The sequence below is a fragment of the Trachemys scripta genome, chromosome 19 (genome assembly GCF_013100865.1).
Source record: "Trachemys scripta elegans isolate TJP31775 chromosome 19, CAS_Tse_1.0, whole genome shotgun sequence".
In the NCBI taxonomy this organism is placed as follows: Eukaryota; Metazoa; Chordata; order Testudines; family Emydidae; genus Trachemys; species Trachemys scripta.
Genome location: NC_048316.1, coordinates 8,205,884 through 8,226,028, shown reverse-complemented (window position 1 = coordinate 8,226,028; position 20,145 = coordinate 8,205,884). Strand labels below are relative to the sequence as shown.

At 43.0% G+C, this 20,145-nt stretch overlaps 2 protein-coding genes across 4 annotated transcripts in view; one reads left to right on the top strand and one right to left on the bottom strand.

Annotated features, from left to right (window-relative positions):
- SDF4 (stromal cell derived factor 4) overlaps positions 1-9,588 on the bottom strand; it is a 42,074-nt gene extending 32,486 nt beyond the window's left edge. Inside the window, exons 1-3 of one of the 3 annotated variants that reach the window (XM_034753209.1) lie at positions 9,434-9,576; positions 6,389-6,444; positions 4,587-4,954 (exon numbers count right to left, since the gene is read on the bottom strand). In XM_034753209.1, the coding sequence (XP_034609100.1) occupies positions 4,587-4,894 (308 nt within the window). In that variant the 5' untranslated portion in view covers positions 4,895-4,954; positions 6,389-6,444; positions 9,434-9,576. Of the gene's footprint in view, positions 1-4,586; positions 4,955-6,388; positions 6,445-9,433 lie in introns of those variants that run through there. The other 2 variants (XM_034753208.1, XM_034753210.1) reach the window with 2 other exon arrangements.
- Positions 9,589-11,068: 1,480 nt separating this feature from the next.
- B3GALT6 (beta-1,3-galactosyltransferase 6) lies at positions 11,069-17,585 on the top strand. Its single transcript, XM_034753506.1, has 2 exons — positions 11,069-11,158; positions 11,640-17,585. Exon 2 carries the CDS (start codon positions 12,135-12,137, stop codon positions 13,173-13,175), a length of 1,041 nt encoding a protein of 346 aa, XP_034609397.1. The 5' UTR covers positions 11,069-11,158; positions 11,640-12,134; the 3' UTR covers positions 13,176-17,585.
- Positions 17,586-20,145: the final 2,560 nt, after the last annotated feature.

Genomic DNA, 20,145 nt, shown 5'->3' with positions numbered 1-20,145 from the left:
TGCATTTGATCAAACACATTACCGTATATACTCGTTCATAAGCCGAATATTTTTGGTAAAAAGGTGACGCATCAAAGAGTGGGGGTCGGCTTATAAAGGGGTCTACACCAAAATTTGATGATTTTAAACTCTATGGAATCATTGAATTGAATATCTAATACAGGGATCGGCAACCTTTGGCACACGGCCCACCAGGGTAAGCACCCTGGTGGGCTGGGCCGGTTTGTTTACCTGTCGCGTCCGCAGGTTCGGCCGATTGCGGCTCCCACTGGCCGCAGTTCGCCGCTCCAGGCCAATGGGGGCGGCAGGAAGAGACGTGGGCCAAGGGATGTGCTGGCCGCCACTTCCTGCTGTCCCCATTGGCCTGGAGCGGCGAACTGCGGCCAGTGGGAGCCGCGATCGGCCGAACCTGCGGATGCAACAGGTAAACAAACCTGCTTGGCCCACCAGGGTGCTTACCCTGGTGGGCCGTGTGCCAAAGGTTGCCGATCCCTGATCTAATACATTATAGTTTTGTTTACCTGGAGCATCTGCAGGCATGGAGCCCCTCAGCACCCTGTGGCCGCGGTTCGCCTTCCCGCAGTTCCCATTGGCTGGGAACGGCGAACTGCGGCCACAGGGAGCTGAGGGGCTCCATGCGTGCAGATGCTCCAAGTAAACAAAACGTCCCGACCTGCCAGCAGCTTACCTTGACGGCCCGAGAGCCAAAGTTTTCCAACCCCTGAAATATAGGTTCGGCTTATGAAAGGGTCATACAGTTTTTGCTATTTTTACCTATCCATTTTGGGTATAAACGAACGGGCTAATGAACGAGTATATATGGTAATTACTGACGACAAAAATGTCAGCTATTATTTTGTATGAAAGAAAGGCTGCATCCCTAATTAACTGATCAAAGCACACTTTGTCTGATAAGAGTGACACCAGAGAATAACTGAAACAAGGCTAACCAAATCTTCTGGTATGGGAAAAATCAGGTAGAACATGAAAACATAACCAATGTTTATTTTAATATATTTAAGAAGAGTTGGCTGCAGAACACAGCTGACAGATCTACTTCGGGCACAGTTTACTCTAAACACCAGTCCATTAAAGGGGCTTTAGTTGTACTTTGCTAAATATAAAAAATTCCAGGCTCAAAATTAAAGAAAAAAAAATTCTAGTCCCCTGAACTCTAGTCACTTCAGCCCTGTTGTTGGTTCAAAGACAGCATCAGTTAAATATCTAACTATTGGGTCAAGTTATCTATTTAAAAAGACAGGTCCCCCCAATTGTACAAGAGATGGGAGGATGGGGGGGGGGAACTGTCTCATCACAGTTTCCCTAATCTCCATGTAAGACTGGAACTATATACAGCAACTATTGATTTTACCCATTTTTCTCAGAGTTTCAAATCTCTGCCTCAGTGTTTAGGTTTGAAAACATGCCTGTTTTGATAAGCGCCTAAAAGATCTAATAGTTACTAACTTATCTAAAAGAATGAGGATAGGATAAAAACTCTACCTCTGAGTTGCCTTTTCCAGAAAAGGAATAGCGTCTCACCTTGTTCCTTAATCACCCCATTAGATAACATGCTACACTTTGAGGGTACCATTCCAAGTGCAGTATAAACAGGTCCAGGAACCTTAGCTGCTACTCATTAAAAAAAGAAAAGTAATTTTTTTTTAAAGTCTTTAACAGAGGCCTTTTTCTTTTCCCAAAGACTCCTTACCACTGGTCAAAGGAAGGTCATTTTTCATCTCCTAACTCAATCTTTAGGAGTACATCTGGAAAACAAGCTTCTTCTAATTCCCCGAAGAATTTGGCGAACCTTCTAATCTGATCTCATGATGGAACACAATGTGGAAAAGCACTTGAAGTAGGTCGATAATCATTTCTAAGGTCAGGACAGAGGCGGCCAAACTGCTTTTGACCTGCCAAGGCTGCCTCCATCACAACAAATAGATAAAAGCAAAGGGAGACTGAAATTTCTGATTTACAAAAGTCCCTAATCAACATCTGAATGTGCTAATCAGCTTTCAGTTTCATTATTGCCAGATGTTTATTTGATACAGTCTTAACAATAAATCCTTAATTTGTAAATAAACTGTCAGTGGAGTGACTGGTTGAACAGCAGATTAGCAATAAATGATTTCAGTTTTCAGTATAGAAGGGTAAGCCAAGATAACTATACACATTGGTTAGCATTTGAAAAATAAGCTTTGTGTTAACCCTTTCAGACATCCGCTGTTGAGAATACAGCACAGAGACACCAGTGTTTTTCATTAGTAAGTTATGTTTTTAGAGCTGGGTTTGTTGCAGTGGCTAAAGAGACAACAAGTTTTGCAAGGGTCAAGTCTATGATAAAAAAGAGCCATGATCCAAGCAAACAATTAGTTGCCAGGAACTCCCCAGTCTGATACAAACTCTCTTTAGCCTTGAGCAATCCTCTTAACATCTGTGCCTCAGTTCTTCCCAGGTTTAAAAGTAGAATAATAAGTGACCATCTCACAGGAGTGCTGTAAAGTTTAGTTAGTGATACAGCATTTTAAAGGTGCAATATTAAGTATTACAAAATGTATTCCTTGTAATGATAATTAGAGTCCTGTAAATCCACAGATATTTGCTTTATATCCATTGATGCAGATATCCGCAGACCATTTTTGCAGATTGGATGCGGATACAAATTTTGTATCTGCGCAGGGCTCTAATGACAGGGGTGGTCTCATTACAACACACCACAGAACTATCCTGCTCCCAGGAATTACAAATCAGACATTTCATGGAGTAGATTGCTTTGTTTGGCAGGGAGAACGGAGTGCTAAATGAGTACCTTAAAAAAAAACCACCCTCAATGGAGCTGCATTGACAGAAGAAGCAACACCCTACTGAAGAAGCAACACCTTGTTTTCCAAGTTAAAGAACAGAATTGCTGCAGAGAAATATCTGGGGAAATTAGCAGTCTTCAAAATTGCAAATGCATAGTCACCTCCATCCTTGCCAGATACTCAATTATAAACTGTTCCAATAAAAATGGATTTCAAAGCCTCCCTGCCAATTCCTGCACAATTAAACAAAATGAAAAAAGTCACATATTCAAGATCTTTTTTTTTTTACTGCCACCTGAATTACCTACAAATATTAGAAGTACCAATTCAGTCTACACTATTATAACAAATAAACCCACAGTTGCAAAACACAAAGAGAAGCAACTCTGCCATCTAGTGGTGGTGACAATTCACTGTGTTTTTATTCTTCATATGTTCTAGTCTTAAAACTTACACAAGTGCACTTTAGTGCAATGATTTACATGTCTGCTAACATAGGAATTGATGTAGTTATTGATTTAAGCCTCTCCTAATAGAATGAAAGGTGCTTTATAAACATACAAAAAGTGGGCATATTTTTATGCTTAAATAGGATTTAATTTTGTTTTTGTTACATTAGAATAAAAGCCCATCTATTCTGAGGAACTTCAAGTAATGACGTTTAGCATGATGTCATAATTTAAATATTATACCTTATCTTTCATTATACTTCCCTTTCTAAGCTCTGGGGAGTTGCCTACACGTTTAACTGCAGCAGTAACAGAATTTTGTAAGCTCTTCAGGAACACATGAAGAAAGGGAGAGAAATTATTTCCGTTTATAAATACTTGGGATGGACCAAAATACTAAGGTGACAGGAGTTATTTAAGCGTTTAAACATGTAAAATACAAGAAAAATAAAAAAAGAGTCAGAACAGTATCAACTTCAAGGGGCTTTTGAACAAAAAGTGACTATGTGCTGTGAGAAAGTGAGCTTTTTGCTGAGTTTGTCCTTTTTCTTTAGTCCCGATTCTCTCCACAATATTTTCTTTAGTCCCGATTCTCTCCACAATATTTTCTTTTCCCCTGCTAGTATTTCTGTGGATCACACCAGAAGGGAAGTAAGCGCAGGCCCAACAGCAGCCCTAAACAACATATACTTACTCATCGATTAAAACTAAGTAACAGAGAAATGAAGTGACTTGCCCAAGGTCACAGTGCAGGTCCAGTGGCAGTGTCTGGAATAGAACCCATGTTTTCTAATTCACAGTGCAGCGCCCTATCCTTTGGAAAATTCTACTGCACTAATGCAGGAGACTAGAAAATGAGCCTGACTATACCCAAAGCACTCAAAATCCAAAAAGTAAACAAGCTGGGAGGGGCGGAAAAAACTCCTAAATCTTTCAATTTTAGTAATCCAAGAAGTTACTTAACAGTAAGCTTTTTCATGTGGGAATTTCATTTTCTGTGGTGGATTTTACCAACAATCTAAGGCCCAATCCTGAAAGCTGATTAAAGTGGTTCTGCCTGGACACTGGAGGTGGGAAGAACCGCACACATTAAGCCCCACTGATTAGCTTAAAGGATCAGAGCCTAAGTTAGTTGAATACTTCACTAACATAAATGTAATGCTTTGGTCAAGGTTGCTCATTCCTCTCATTGTAATCACCCTTCAAAAAACCTTTCAATCTTGTTTTTCAAAGAAGTTTAATGAATTGAACATCGAGGAAGGAGAGAAAGAAATATAAATGCAGCGGGATTGGCTGCATATTTTTCTTGATACACTATAACATAACTTACTTTGAAAATATGGCCATAAGCTTCCTTCTGTTCCTTCTTGGTTCAGAATCTTCATCAAACTCTTCCATCTCTTTTCCTAGAAAAACCTCTTGATGAAACTCCTTGTTAAGATGTCCATCCATCTCCATTTTGACCCCATTCAGGTGGTCTGGGGGCAGGATCTCATTCTCATCTTTGCTGTCAACCGCTTTCTCTTTCAAGGCAGAATTGTTTGCAGGCCTGGCATAGACATCCATCAGCAGAAACACAAACAGGAGGGACAAATAGAGAGAGCCCAAACTGCAGAGGAAGGCTTGTTTTGACATCATTGTTGTTCTTCTTGTCCAAAATATTACCAAATTAAATTACGGTGAAAGAGATTAAATGACCTGGAGGTGGGGGGGAGGGCGGGGGAAGAGAAAAGCAGAAATAAGGAACCTAAAATTGTAAAGCTACAATTTTATTTTAAGCTCCAAATCTGAAAGTAAAAACCCAGCATATTCTGTTGGTCAACATTAAAAAGCTTATCTTAAATGACAGAAACCTGTTTTGCAATTATAATAAATGAATATTGTATAAGTAACTAGAGTAAGAAACAGGTTTAGCAAAAAAGGTTAGTGCAGTTGCAAAAGCAGTTCCAGCTACCAAAAGAAAAAATGGGAGAGCGGTAAAATCTGAGTGTAGGGAATGTCATGAAGTTCAATGTACATCTGTTTCACAAGAGCACATGCACAGATCAGATGACAAAGGCGAAGGCAAAATGTTACATTACCGGCATAATTCTAGCATACATCAGGCAAGTTTAAGAGATATGAAGCTACATTCCACAACCAACAGAGAAACATAGGGCTTTGCTCTGAAAAGTGTCTTATTTAACAGATTTCCTCCCTTTATAGCAGTGGGTCTTAAGCTGGGGTGCAAGATGCCCTTTCTGGGGGTGCGAGACATGCCAGATTTTTTTTTTTATAAGGTAGATCATCAAAAACACAAATTAAGCACAGGCATGTAAGTACAACTACTTTGTTTCATCAAACTTATGTATTTATTAACATTATACATTTTTTAACGATTACTGTAATATACAAATAAAAAATATATCTAGGTTTAAGTGGTGTGAGAATAGATTTTGATTTTTGATAAGGGGTGCGAGAACATATTTTGAGAACCAAAGAGGTGCAGGCTGCAGTAAAGGTTAAGAACCACTGTTTTATAGAGTCAGAGTCACATCAGCTTGCTTCTCAGACCCTCATCCTGCATTGGGCACCATGTAGGCCAGGGGTGGGCAAACTACAGCCCACGGGCCAGATCCGGCCCGCCAGCCGTTTTTATCCGATCCTTGAGCTCCTGCTGGGGAGCAGGGTCTGGGGCTTGCCCCGCTCTGGCACTCCAGCTGGGAAGCAGAGAGGCTCCCGGAAGCAGCAGCATGACCCCCCTCCAGTTCCCCACACCCCAACCCTCTGCCCCAGCCCTGATCCCCCTCCTGCCCTCCGAACCCCTCAGTCCCAGCCTGGAGCACCTTCCTACACCCCAACTCCTCATCCTCAGCCCCACCCCAAAGCCTGGACCCCCAGCCGGAGCCTCCTCCCGCACCCTGAACTCCTCATTTCTGGCTCCATTCCAGAGCCCGCACCCCCAACCAGAGACCTCACCCCCTCCTGCACCCCATCCCCAATTTTGTGAGCTTTCATGGCCCACCCCGATATAGGCAGATGCTTGTGCCTGTACAGAGTATCACTTGTGGTCAATGAAGCACTGCGTAGGCATAAAACTCACTGAAGAACTCGGACCTAAGGCCCCAATCTTGCAAACACACATATACGTACGTAAGAAGGGCCAATGGTCCAGTGTCCGGTCTTCCAACAGTGGTAGATGCCTGGTACTTCAGAGGGAATGAACAGAACAAGCAATCATCAAGTGATCCATTCCCTGTCATCTACTCCCAGCTTCTGACAATCAGAAGTGCTTCACTGGACAAGTATTTGCAAAATCACAACCTGAATTAAGTTTTTACTCCTTTTACTAACTTTATTTCAGTTAGCACTCCAAATCCAGTTCAACCCGGAAAGAGAGAGCTGATTCTAACCTAGAATGTGTGCCAACAACAGACTGTTTCAAAACTCTTTGTGGGCAGGGCATGACCAAGTTCCCAAGAAATGTTTCTAGGGCTGGCAGGTAGGAAAGAATCTTTACTTAGAACTGAGCAAATCTGATGTGGAATCAGTGAGAAACAAACATGGAACATCACAATGCTTCTTTTTTTTGTTTTTTAAGTCATTTTTCAGACTAAAACAACATTTTAAATCTCAAGAGATAAAGTTATTATCAAAAGTGCATTTACTAAAACATCCTGGTAAAAGGAGATTTCGCCAATTACAGAAGTAAGTTTCAGACAGAATCCTGGTAGAGTCATAACAGTATTACAAGTTTATATTACAACAGATAAGCTTAAGATGTTTGCTCCTAGTTTTGAGGAATATCAACCATAATGTTTCAGAACTTAATACGATCACATTTAAGATCAGATGTGGACATTTTTCCTCCCATGCTCAAGAACTACACAATTAAAATCAACCTTGTAAGTTTCTGTTTGCACACCTACCTAGACAGAACTATTATTTTGACACGTGAGAAAATCCCCACCACCACCACCATTATACCGGACAATAATATTAATTTCAAGCATCACTTCTCCATCTGAAAATTTTGTACCTACTATTGTTACCAATAATCCCTAAAATTATTGTAACAAAGAAACTGAAAAAAGAAAATATTTTCTCTAGTTTGTTTGGCTTGTGCATTTGACATAACTTTGTGTCTAGTGAGTTTCACCATTTGTTGATAGTGGATGCCATTATCCAGCCACTGCAAGAGTGTTTACAAGTAATCACTGCAAGGAAGCTGAAACTGAAAGTAAATAGATAGCTATGCATCAAGAAGAAGGAGGGGAACAAGAGCCCATCAACATTTATTATTGTTATTACTCTCAGGCCCAGCCAAAAAATCTTTCTAAACATGGGGTGGGGGGCGAGAGTGAATGTTTTAATGATTTTGTTTTTAATTAAGGGAAAGCTGTTTAGAGGGCACTATTTTTTTAGTCAATTAAAGCTACCAGAGTCCCATCATCATGGTAAATTTAAGCAGATTCTGTTAAGGCTGATGCATTTTCATGACCATTTTTACAAGGCTGAATTGAACACGTCCATCTCGAGTTTCCCTTTTTGCAGGCTAACCCCACTTTCTACCAAACTTTGTTATTGAACCTTCACCTGACCCATCCCACCCAATAGCTCACCTATACAGCAACAACTTGAGGAAAAGCTGTCAGCATGCACAGACTGTACATCCTGTATACAGCCACTTACTCCTGGGGGAATTCTGCACCACTGTGCAGTGCAGAATTTGTGCAAAAATCAATGCTCTGTGCAGAATTTCCTTTTTCCCCTGCAGAATTGGCATTGCATAGCTGCTGGCCACCAGCAGGGGCTGCTGGACCCGGCAGATCCCAGCTCGCAAACAGCAGACACTGCTGAAGGGGGAGCCAGAGGGTTCCAGGCACTCCCTGAAGGAAGGAAGTGGTGTGCAGGAAACAAGCCTCGAATCAAGCAAAAGGCTGTTTCTCCATCTGTATCCCTGAGTAAGAGTGTCTGGGCTGGGGTGCGCAGCTGGGCTCTGGGGGAAGGTGGTACGGGTGTCTGGGCTGGGGGGAGCACCTCCCAGCTGGGCCAACATAAGAACGGCCATACTGGATCAGACTAAGGGTCCATCCAGCCCAGCATCCTTTCTGCCCAGGTTCCCCAGAGGGAATGAACCTAACAAGTAATGATCAAGTGATCTCTCTCCTGCCGTCCATCTCCACTCTCTGACAAACAGAGGCTAGGGACACAATTCCTTATCCATCCTGGCTAATAGCCATTAATGGACTTAACCTCCATGAATTTATCTAGTTCTCTTTTAAACCTCCTATAGTCCTAGCCTTCACAACCTCCTCAGACAAGGATTTCCACAGGTTGACTGTGCGCTGTGTGAAGAACTACTTCCTTTTATTTGTTTTAAACGTGCTGCCCATTAATATCATTTGGTGACCCCAGTTCTTATATTAGGCTATGTTTAATGTGTGCCAGAGCTGAGCCCTGGCATCTCTAGGCTTGGCAGTTCATAGCCCTGCACTTCTGGGCTTACTGCATCAGTTATGAAAGTAAAAAAAAATTGTTTGAGCCCCTCTTTCATTACAAATGAAGCACTGGGGAGGGTGTGTGGGGTCCCCCCCCAAGTTGGGCTCTGGGGGAGAGAGGGCACAGAAACAGGAACTGGGTTGGCACAGAGGTTTCGTTAACTCTCTATTCCTAGGGGAATTTTGTCATCTGCATTGTTACAGGTATTTTGAAATAAATTACCAAAACAGTTGAAACCGGCATGATTATACAGTGTCATTCTGACAAATGAAATAGGCAGGTTTTAAAATATTGTGCACGGATTTGTTTTGGGGGGGGGGGGGGGTTGGCACAGAATTCCCCCAGGAATAAGAGCCACGTGCACTAACACACAACTAGTGACAGAAGGGAGACGGGGGAAAGGGAGCTGAAAGGAGCGGACGAGGGTAGAAAGGAACCCGCTGACACCTCCAGGTCCCAGTGTTGCCCCCCGGCCCCTACCCCACACGGCCATCTCCAGACCCCAAGTCTCCATCCACCCGCTGCCTCAGGGTCCCAGCGCAGCCCCCCGCCCCGGCGTGTAGGCTCCCCCGCCCCCAACCCAGGTGGGTACAGAGAGACTCCGCTCCCTTCCCCAGCCGCTCAGCGCTCCCAGCCCCAAGCGCCGGGGCGGGGGGGGGGCGCTCCGCGGCAAGCTGCCCACGCCAACGCCGGTACCTGTGCGGGATGCGGCCAGGCTCCTCATGCCCAGCCCGGCCGGGCCCCTCGGTTCCGCCCCCCTGCCGACCCTCCGCCGAAACCCCCTCAGGCAGCGATGGCTGAGGGGGGGGACGACAGGAAACCGGAAGCGCCACTCAACACTAACGCAAGGACCCCGGGGTTTCCCACCCCGCCTGAGTGGCGGGAAGGAGCCACAGCACAGGAGTGGGGTCCGGAGGCTACACACACGGAGACTTCTCTCTCCTGAGAGGAACGGCCACCTGAGCAGTGCCAAGAAAGAGCGAGTTCAGAGCAGGCACCGCCAAGGTCACCTATAAAAAAAGGACCGCAGAGTGAGCGACCATCTTGGATTGGGGAGAGAGCGGCCATCTTTGTTTGGGGCAGGGAGCCCCCAGTAGCTATTCTTTCAGTGGCAGTGTGCGGCCATATTTGATTGGGGCAGAGAGGCAAATGTTATCTGGATACCGTTGCAACCATCTTTGATTGGGGCCAGTCTGCTGCTACCAGATGACACTGGTCAAGCTGAGATGATAATATAAAATAGAAATATTAAGAAATGGAATTTACCAGCTCCCTTACTCTTCCTAACTTCCCCATTCCTACTGCTTCTCAGCCTTCCTCTACTCCAAAATAACAACAAATAAAACAGCAAAGTGTAACTTACAACACTCCTCATGTTCATTTACTTCTATGCCATAACCCTGCCCTCTACCTCTTGTCTGTTCTGCTTCTTTCAGATGTAAGCCCTGATTGTCAATTATTTATGTGCCATGCAATCAGACCTCAAACTACAAATGATAATCATTTAAAAACGTAAAACTAGGAGGGGAATCTCAATAGAGCACACAAATATAATAGAATCAATTTTTTTGTTTTGCAAGAGGGTGGTAACTTTTCTACCAAACCGGTACCTTAATGCCATTCTGCAGGCCTTGGTCCCCTCACCTCTGAGTTATTGCATAAGGCTGTCTGCTGACTCAGGCAGACATCACTGTGTCATGCTTAGTTCACAATGTGCAGGTTATCTTTGCCAGCACACAAGCAAGAAGATTAATTAAAAAAAAAAAAAAGTTTAGTTCCCAAAGTACAACATGGAAGTCTCCCCCCAAAATTGCCATTCCACTATAAAGCCTTCCAATTCAACCCCTGACTGGGAAGCCCAAGCTGATCGTTTCTAACTTAGTTCACATGGGTACTAAAGTGCCTAATTTCCATTGATTTCTATGGGAGTTAGGCACCTCAATACCTTTGAGGATCTGGGCGTGGGCATTCAGATTAATTTGTCCAAAGGCCCCATGTCAGCCCGCAGCTGCACACCCTCCACCTCCTTCCCACAAGAGAGCCCCGGGCACCAGAGTCTTGGAGTTTTTACCCTGGCCTCTTATGGGAAGGGCCCAGAAGCAGACTCAGGTAGCATGACCCGATCAAATCGGGACTGCCCCGATATTGAACTCTTTGTTCCGCTATGTAGGGTTGCCAGGTGTCCGGTTGGCGCGGGGCTAGCAGGCTCCCCGCAGCTCCCCGGAAGCGGGGCCATCTCCCTGCTCTGCCCCGGCCACCCGCGCCGGCTCCGCAGCTCCCATTGGTCGGGAACTGTGGCCAATGGGAGCTGCGGGGGCGGTGCCTGCGGGCGGAAGCAGCAGCAGCGCGCAGAGCCACCTGGCCTTTCCTCCGCCTAGGACCCGGAGGGAGATTTCTCCGCTTCGGGGGGAGCTGCCCGAGGTAAGTACCGCCCGGCCCGGAGCCCGCCCTCCCTCCCGCGCCCAACCATGCTTATCCCAGCCCTGAGCCCTCTCCTCGCAGCGGGGACTGGAACCGGAGCGGTACGTCCCGACCCGTGGCGCTGGGGCGGCGAGGGGGAGCGGCGAGGGGTTCTGGGGGAGAGGGGAGAAGAGAGAGGGGCTCGGGGTTTCGGGGGGGGGGGGAGGTGTGGCAAGAGAGAGGAGCTTGGGGTTTGAGCCGGGGCAAGAGAGAGGGGTTTGGGGATCCAGCCTGGGGGAGGGAGGGAGGAAGAGGTTTGGGGTTCCAGCCCACAGAGGGGAGAGAGGGAGGCTTAGGGTTCCAGGCAGGGGGGGAAGGGGGAGCTCAGGGTTCCAGCCGGGGGGAGGGAGAGCAGTTCAGGGGGGTCCACCCGCTGCCCATCTGCGCTCCCCCCCCCCCACCATATGTTCCAATATTTTATTCTTGCATCTGGTCACCCTAGGATCTCAGCCCCTCCCCCAGTCCGAGTGTCTCCCCCTGGCACAGGGGCAGCCGGCCCAGCAGCAGGTGCTGCTAACGCTGACTCGGCAGCGACGGGGCTGCTCTACCGACACGGCTCCGTGAACGAAGAGAAAGAGGTGGAGGGACCAGGGCATGAAGCCGCTGCTGAGGGGACTTGTGGTGCCCTCACTGTGCTTGGAGTGGAAAAGTCTCCCAGCCCGCTACCCGTACCAGTCTCCATCCAGGACATTCTGCAGGAAGGGGGCGTGGCTGCTGCGATTCTCACCTAATCCTCAGGGCCGTGCGAGGTGCTGAGGGGCAGGATCCGTTGTGGGGGCCGAGGTTTGCGCTGCCCTCGTCCTGCCCGCCCAGGAGGAGGGAGGTGTGAGGGTTGGGCCAGGCCTGGTGCTGACCTAAGAAGGGGCTGCCCATAGCATCCTTGGGCCTGGTTCTCGCCTCGGCCCCCGAGGAGGCGTCGGTGTCTCTCCCTGCCACAATGAAGCTGCTGAGACTCCTGTGCCGCCACAAGACAGCGCTGGGCCTGGGTGGCCTGGCGCTCTTCGCTGTGGTCCTGCTCTACCTGGCCAAGTGCACCTCAGAGAGCCTCAGGCCCTTGCCAGGTCGGGGTCTGCCCCACAACCAGGCACCGCAGCCGCCCCGCGGTGGAGTGGGAGCCGGGCCGCCCCTCCCGGCAGCCCCGCTACCCCCTGAGGAGACGGCTTTCCTGGCTGTCCTCATCGCCAGCGGCCCCAAGTATACGGAGCGCCGCAGTATCATCCGCAGCACCTGGCTCTCGATGGCTGGCCGGCCCCCTCAGGACGACATCTGGTGTCGTTTCGTGATAGGCACAGGCAGCCTGGCTGGGGAGGAGCTTCACAGCTTAGAGTTGGAGCAGAGCCGTCACCGGGACCTGCTGTTGCTGCCTGAGCTTCGTGATTCCTATGAGAACCTGACTGCCAAGGTCCTGGCAATGTATGTCTGGCTTGATCTGCACTTGGATTTCCGCTTTGTCCTCAAGGCTGATGATGACACCTTTGTACGCCTGGACGTACTCGTGGAAGAGCTGAGGGCCAAGGAGCCACGTCGTCTCTACTGGGGTTTCTTTTCTGGCCGTGGTCGAGTGAAGTCGGGTGGCAAATGGAAAGAGAGCACCTGGCTCCTATGTGACTACTACCTGCCTTACGCCCTGGGTGGTGGCTATGTGCTCTCTGCAGACCTGGTGCATTACCTGCGACTCAGCCAAGACTATTTCAACATGTGGCAGAGTGAAGATGTGTCTCTGGGCGCTTGGCTGGCTCCTGTTGATGTGAAGAGGGTGCATGACCCACGTTTTGACACTGAATACAAGTCACGGGGCTGCAACAATAAGTATATTGTCACTCACAAGCAGAGCATTGAGGACATGTTAGAGAAGCATCAGACTTTGGCCAAAGAAGGGAAGCTCTGCAAGGAGGAGGTTAAGCTCAGGCTATCCTACATGTATGACTGGGGAGTGCCTCCTTCACAGTGTTGCCAAAGGAAAGATGGCATCCCCTGAAAGTTTTGGAAAAAGGAAGGGCAAAGTATCAAAGGGGAACTCTCTGGGCTGGATCAGTGTCCTATGGGGACACCCCCTGTATGTAAGGCTTAAAAATTATTCTGAGATTTTGCACGATTCATGTATCAAGACTGTGTGCAGGACCAACATAGCACCATAATTCATAAAAGCTACTGAAGTGCTGTGATTTGTCTACAGATACACAAAACACAGGAATAAAGGGGAAAAGTGTGGGAAAGGTTATGTGATGGAACTTAGTGCAAAGGGGGGAAAAAGCAAACTTTTTTTTAAATAACTTGGATGCAGAGCAGGTTGGAAGATGTGTCCCAGATTCCAAAGTTTGTTTAAGAACATGTCATGCCTTCACACCATCCCCGAGATTGTGAAAATAATGTCTGCTGTTTAATTTTTGCAGGGAAAAAGTGTCATTTTGGCCAACCGTATTGGCAAGTTTTGAAGACTGTAATAAAGAGAGAGCAAATCAGTTGCTAATGCCAATGGAAGCAGATGGCTGGTTAGAACCACTGGCCTGGCATCTAAATGAAGGGAAGCGTTTGTCAGATATTTGCACTGGTTACTTTATACTCTCGCTGAGGGAGGGGAGGGTGTGTCCAGTCTTTAGAAAGTGTTCTGATTTAATTATAATAGGTCTTGGGTAATATCCCTGAATTTAAATCTTCAATCATTTTTTTTTTAAATGGTTTATGATATACTATGTAATCTGGATTATCTGGCAGCTACTAAATGGGTCTGTATTTGGAAAAGCGTATGTTTTATGCCATACTGCAGTATTAGGATAGGTTCTCAACTATCTTGATTTGGAAGTAAACATTTATGCTACAAACCTAGCACTCAGTTATTGGGATTAGAAGCTGTGCTTGTATTCTCCAAGGGCATTGTGTACAAAGAAATCTTAATTTCCTAATTTTTACAAAAAAAGATCACATTGAGAATTATATGATCTAATTATGCAAACAATAGGACTACTTACTCACATAGGTAATCCTTACTGATGTAAGAGTTAGCAGGATTGGACCTATAACGTCTCAAATTGGAAGTACAAAACTTTATCAAGTTATCTGGACTAGATTTTTAAAGTAATAATTCTGTGTTCAAAAAAAAATAAATCTGAAGAATAGGTTACTTTAGTTGCTAATATGGTATGTAAATGACTGGGATTTATTTTTTCACTTCTCTATAGTCCTGTCTACACTACAAATGAATCCATTGCTGACAAGGGTTATCAGGCATGTTTGGTGTTTAACTGAGAGTATAAATGGGCCACTTTTAGCACAGTGACAGAATGCATTACACTCTCAAATAATTCTAGCACATTTTCTGTGCAGACTTTTAGTTGTGTGACTCTGAATAATCCTGACATCCCGTAATGGTGTTGAAAATGGTTCCATCTGTGCACACAATTACGCCTTTGTCCACACTGGTTCGGGGGACTCCCTTCTGAAAACCCTTGTCAGCAACAGATCTCTTGTCTAGTAAAGACTCCGCTTTAAAATTGATGCCTAAAGGGCATGTTCACAGTCTTCAGTCTTTCTTACGGTTTGTTGCACAGGGCACTTCATACTATTATTATTTCTTTCTCTCACTGGACGGTACACCTCTTTCTCTTACCTGTGGTAGGAGACTTCAACTTTAAATAATAAGAGTTGGTGCTGACATCATAACATTTTTGCTTTTCAGACCCGATTTAGTAATTTATTCCAAAGGAATCAAGTGTATTTATTTTCTCTTCATTAAAATCCACTTCTTCTATCTAGTTTTAAACAATTGCTGGAGAGGATTAAGTGGAAAAAAACTCTTTTGGAAACAGGGCTTTGGAGCTCCAGCTCCAGGCAAAAACCTGCAGCTCCACTGCACCGGTGCTGCTCCATGCACCAGCTCCACGCACCGCTCCAAAGCCCCGTTGGAAAGGAAAATAACTCCTTATTTACATTAAGTGTTTCAACAATACATTCTGTAACTTTCCTTCAAAAACAAAATTAATTAATGAAGACATCGAAAAAGTAACTTATTTACTCTGATGAATCCAGTCTTTTGTACTTTGACATAGTGACACTTACTGAAGATGTGCCCTTCAGTGGAATATATTCCCGCAGAACAAAAAGTTTAAGACTTCACCCGGTTGCAAGAAATTAAATTGGTTTCAGTAATACTTTTAAAGTCTGTATGTCTCTTTGGGCTAAATTAGTATTGTACACATATAATTCAGTGTTTGTAATTGTGATAATTTATTTATAAATATTATAAATGTACTATGTATTGTTAAAAGCTCAAGATAGCTAAGTATCATCTTATTTTATAATTATTTAAGAAAGTGTGTTAAGTTTCACAAGTATTGTTCGTGAAATGCTTTAATTTATTGATGTACAGTTCCTAATTTAAATAGTCAGGGTCTGAGTTGTAGATCCAAAAATCTGCTGCATGACTCTCTTAACCTGGTAAGATTGTACTGATCACCCATTTGTCTAAATATCAATGTTTATGTAAGTCATGGGCATTGTCGCTTCTTTGTTGTTGCGTTGTTTTGTTTTGCTTTTTGAAAAGTTCTCCTTTCAGAGCTTTCATGTGAGGATGAGAATTTTGAGCTTCAGAAGAATGGAAAATTAATTGTCAAATCCCATGTGACAGCTGGCCCATAGAAAATATACAAATGCGAACACACACACACACTGGCTAACTTTTTTGTAGAATACTGAGTTCTTGCTGTGCCTCTGAGTTCCAAGAATATGGAGCTTCCTCTTGCAAAGCGCTTACTTAAACATCTGAGTAGTCCTCTTGATTTCACTGGGACTATTCACATACTTAAATTAAAATCAAGACCAAAGTGCTCAGCACCTTGCAGAATTAAGTCCATAAATTATTGTGGTGAATATAGTTCTATTTGAAATCTTGTTCTAGTCTAACAACAAATTTGAGTAACAAAGTCCTTCTAGTCTGGAATTACCTATGTTTTACCTCAGCTCAAAAATTAATTGTTTTGGAAGGTATGACTTACCTAAGTTGATCTATTTTTTTTTTTTTTTTTTTATGTTCTGGAATATAGAAAAAAACATTTCCCCATATGTTCTGATCAGAATATTTATGCTTGGAAAAACTCTAAAGTGCCTCAAGATAAAAAAATTTCAAACCTGTCTAACTTGTAAATCTGATTGACACTTTAAAAATTCCAAAGTTGGATTTTTAATGACTGCTATTTTGCATGTTGGATGTTCAGTAGAACTGGCAAAGTTTTCAAGATCTGCAAGCCAAATAAATTGCAGTTCAGTGAGTTTAAAAAGTGTTTTAAGGTTGGTTCTGTTAGTCACTGGGGCAGAGAGTCTGCTGAGTTAATAAGCAAAGAGAATTGGTGACCCAGAAGTCATTATTATAAATCCAGGATCATTATCCGCTTCACAAGCCAAATAACTCAAGAGCTGTATTTCTTTAATTAGGAAGTCACAGGTAAAAAACCTACTGCTAATGCAATGTTAAGGTTAAATATCAAGTAACTTTACCCAGGCAATGTTTTATATTGCTTGACTTTCAAGTGCTTGATATTTCAAACTTAATTATTGCACTAAAACATTTTGTTTGCATTTAATTATGAACCTATATTTTAAAAATAGCATTTAACATCCCAGATCCGGAACAGCACATGCGCATGCCTACACACACACACACTTATATAAAATACAGGGTTAAAGGACAAATATATTTTAAAACAAAATAGCTGAAAATTGTTTTTCTGACCTTATGACTGAGTTCTGTATTTCTTTTACAAGGGATGGTGACATCACAAAAATTTAATGCACTATAAGGATTTCATGATTTAGGTGATTAGACGTCCTGTACTGCTGTTTGAAAAACAAAGTGAAATCCTGGCCCCTTTGAAGCTAATGGGAAAGTCCATTATCTTCATTGGGGCCAGGATTTCACCCACATGCCTAACATCTGATCCTAACAAGTAAAAAGTATTTTGGCCTATCCTTAAAGATCCTTGTATTGAAGTTAGTGGGAGTTTTGCCACTGATTTTAATAGGAGCAAGATCAGGTCCAAAATATATTCATTTGTAATTTTTTTATGTCTGTGTTAAATTAATGATATGGAATCAAGCTTTTATTAAATAACATTTCAGCTGACTTCTAAGGGAATTCCTCATTTAAAAAAAAATGTCTGCCATTTATACTTGTTACTATTATGGTGTTATAGAAAACGTCCACAGGACTCTTCCCTGGAAGACAAGAGCAAGATGGCTCACCTCAGTTGACCTAAACAATTTTCTAAATGTCAGTTGATGTGGGCTGCAAGTCACTGTTTATTTGAAGTATTATATTAATATTACACTTGTGTTCTTTGCAGGGCTATAGTAAAACTATGGTATTTGACAGAACATTAAAAGCATTTTAACTTTTTTTTTGTTATTCACTAGATGACTTCTTTAATAGTTTTCAAATTGTTCATCTAGAATTGTCTATCATCCATATTAGAAGCTGCATGCTTTAAATTAGGTCCTTCATAAAATCCTATTACCATGATAGTGTTTCAAGTGAAAGACTGAAAGATTTTGGTGCACCGATTGAATTCCTCTTGAAGCGGTCGCTCTGATGTAAATTCAAATAGAAAAACAGAGAAATTTTGCTTTCCGTCGAGTGATTTTTAAAATGGCATGCAGAATGGTTAGTGATCTTGTTTCATGTGTAAAAGTGAACTAGCTGAGTCGTCTTATATTAAAAATTTAACAACTCAATTAAAAATAGTTTTGCTATTTTAAAAAAATATTGCCCAGTAAGGCCTGCAACTATTTTAGGTAAATAGGTAACTGACTTCTAAATACTCTTCTTGGAGCTGTCAGAAACAGCTACCAGGAAAACAAATACCTGTGCTTTTAAGCATTTGATTTCCCTGCTGTCTAATCCTGTCTGTATAAAGAATGCAGAAGTTCGGCTTTAAAATGTGCTAATTGTGGCAGATATTTCCTTTTATATACTTTACATCAATTTATTTTGGCCTTTGAACTACTGGAGGAACTACTTCATGCCACAACTGCATTGAATTTTTCCTGGCATTAAGGTTATTATTTTTGTAACTTGGATTAAGAAAAACATTGGAAGGGGGTTATGCTTTGCACTTCCACGCATTTTCGATCAACTCCAGAATCATAGTTGAAGTAGAATTTAATGTTGCTGGATACTTGACGTAAGCTGTCGATAGAGCATGTATAGAAATGGTCATTTAGGACATGCTATGCAGAGTATTCCTGCAGATGTTGCTTTGTATACCTCTGTGAAATATCTTTAAACTATTTCATTCCTGGTATGCTACTTTGCTAGTTAATTCTTATCTTCTAATACAGACCACCCTCCGTTTTTATCCAATATCTAGTCAGCTGTGGGAGTGCATTAGTTTATTTACTGGACATTCTTGAAGCTGAAAGTTGCCGGTTATAAAGTGCGCCTTTAGAAACAATAAAATAGTTGAGGTTTTGTGCCCAGTATAGTCTAAACAATTGACTGAAGTTGCCCGTTTTCAGCTACAAAGCATTGCCAGTTAGAGGTCTCAGTTGTCTCTTCTTTCAGCCTTTATATAGAGAAGAATGGTAAGAAACTAAAAGTACTCATAAGCATCTTGTATAGTACATGTTATAGCTATCCATCTCCTTAGTTTTATGCCTTTATTGGCCAATAAATGTCTGTGTGCTAGAACTTTTATTAAAATGACTGTTGCTGTAGTGGTCACTTCTTGTATAGTATGGGAAACAAAAGTCAACTTCACTATGACCTGTGGTTATATTTAATTTTTTTTCTATACCATTGTGTAGTAGAGGTATAGGCAGTTGGCTCAATCATGCAGTCCTTTCATGTGCAACATTTCCATTGATTTCCATTTCCGTAAATTATGTAATGTTAGCAGCGTGCCCAGAATCCCAAATCAGCATCCAGGCTCCATTTATTAAACACAATGCAAACAAGTCCAAAACATATCTCAGTGCTTACATCAACCTTCTCCCTAGGTTGTCTTTTTTTTTCTGCTTTAGCACTGCAAGATCAGGTCCAATGATATGGATACATTTATACAATAAATAATGTACATAATTTACAGAAACAACAAAGAGTCTGGTGGCACCTTAAAGACTAACAGATTTATTTGGGCATAAGCTTTCGTGAGTAAAAACCTCACTTCTTCGGATGCATAGAGTGAAAGCTTTCACTCTATGCATCCGAAGAAGTGAGGTTTTTACTCACGAAAGCTTATGCCCAAATAAATCTGTTAGTCTTTAAGGTGCCACCAGACTCTTTGTTGTTTTTGTAGATACAGACTAACACGGCTACCCCCTGATACTTGATAATTTACAGAAAATACTAAAAAATAGTGTTTGGGTAAATGCTGCACATATTTACCTTCATTTTTAATTGTTAGCAGCTATGAAAGGGCTTGATCCCAGTACAATGAAGTCAGTAGAACGACTCCCATTAATTTAATGGGCTTGGGGTCCTATCCTAACTGAGAACTTCTCCAAACCCATTAAACAAACATTCCATGTCTAATCTGATACACGAATCCTATAGACAGTGGTTTTAAAAATTCTGGCAAAACATAAGACACTTCACTTTAATATCTGCAGGTGATTTTCAGATGTCAGTGGAATAATTTGGTCAACTGAAAGCACATGTTCAAAACATCTTTCCTGTTTGCTGAGTTCTGCTCTTATTGAAAAGTGACTATATTCTTACCCATCTTCTCTCTTACTGCTAAATCGGTATTAAAAGAAACAGATCAGAAAACTAGCACTGTCGAAGTCTTGTCTTTATTAGAATAATCCTATGTGTTTAACATTTTTGCAAGTGAATTAGTTACAGGTCCAAGATGAGTTTGAGTTATAACCGGTTATTACTCCCAACTATATACAAATTTTATATTTTGGTTGTGAAAGGTTACCAGTTTTCATTGGCAGCTCTGTGAATACCCATTAGT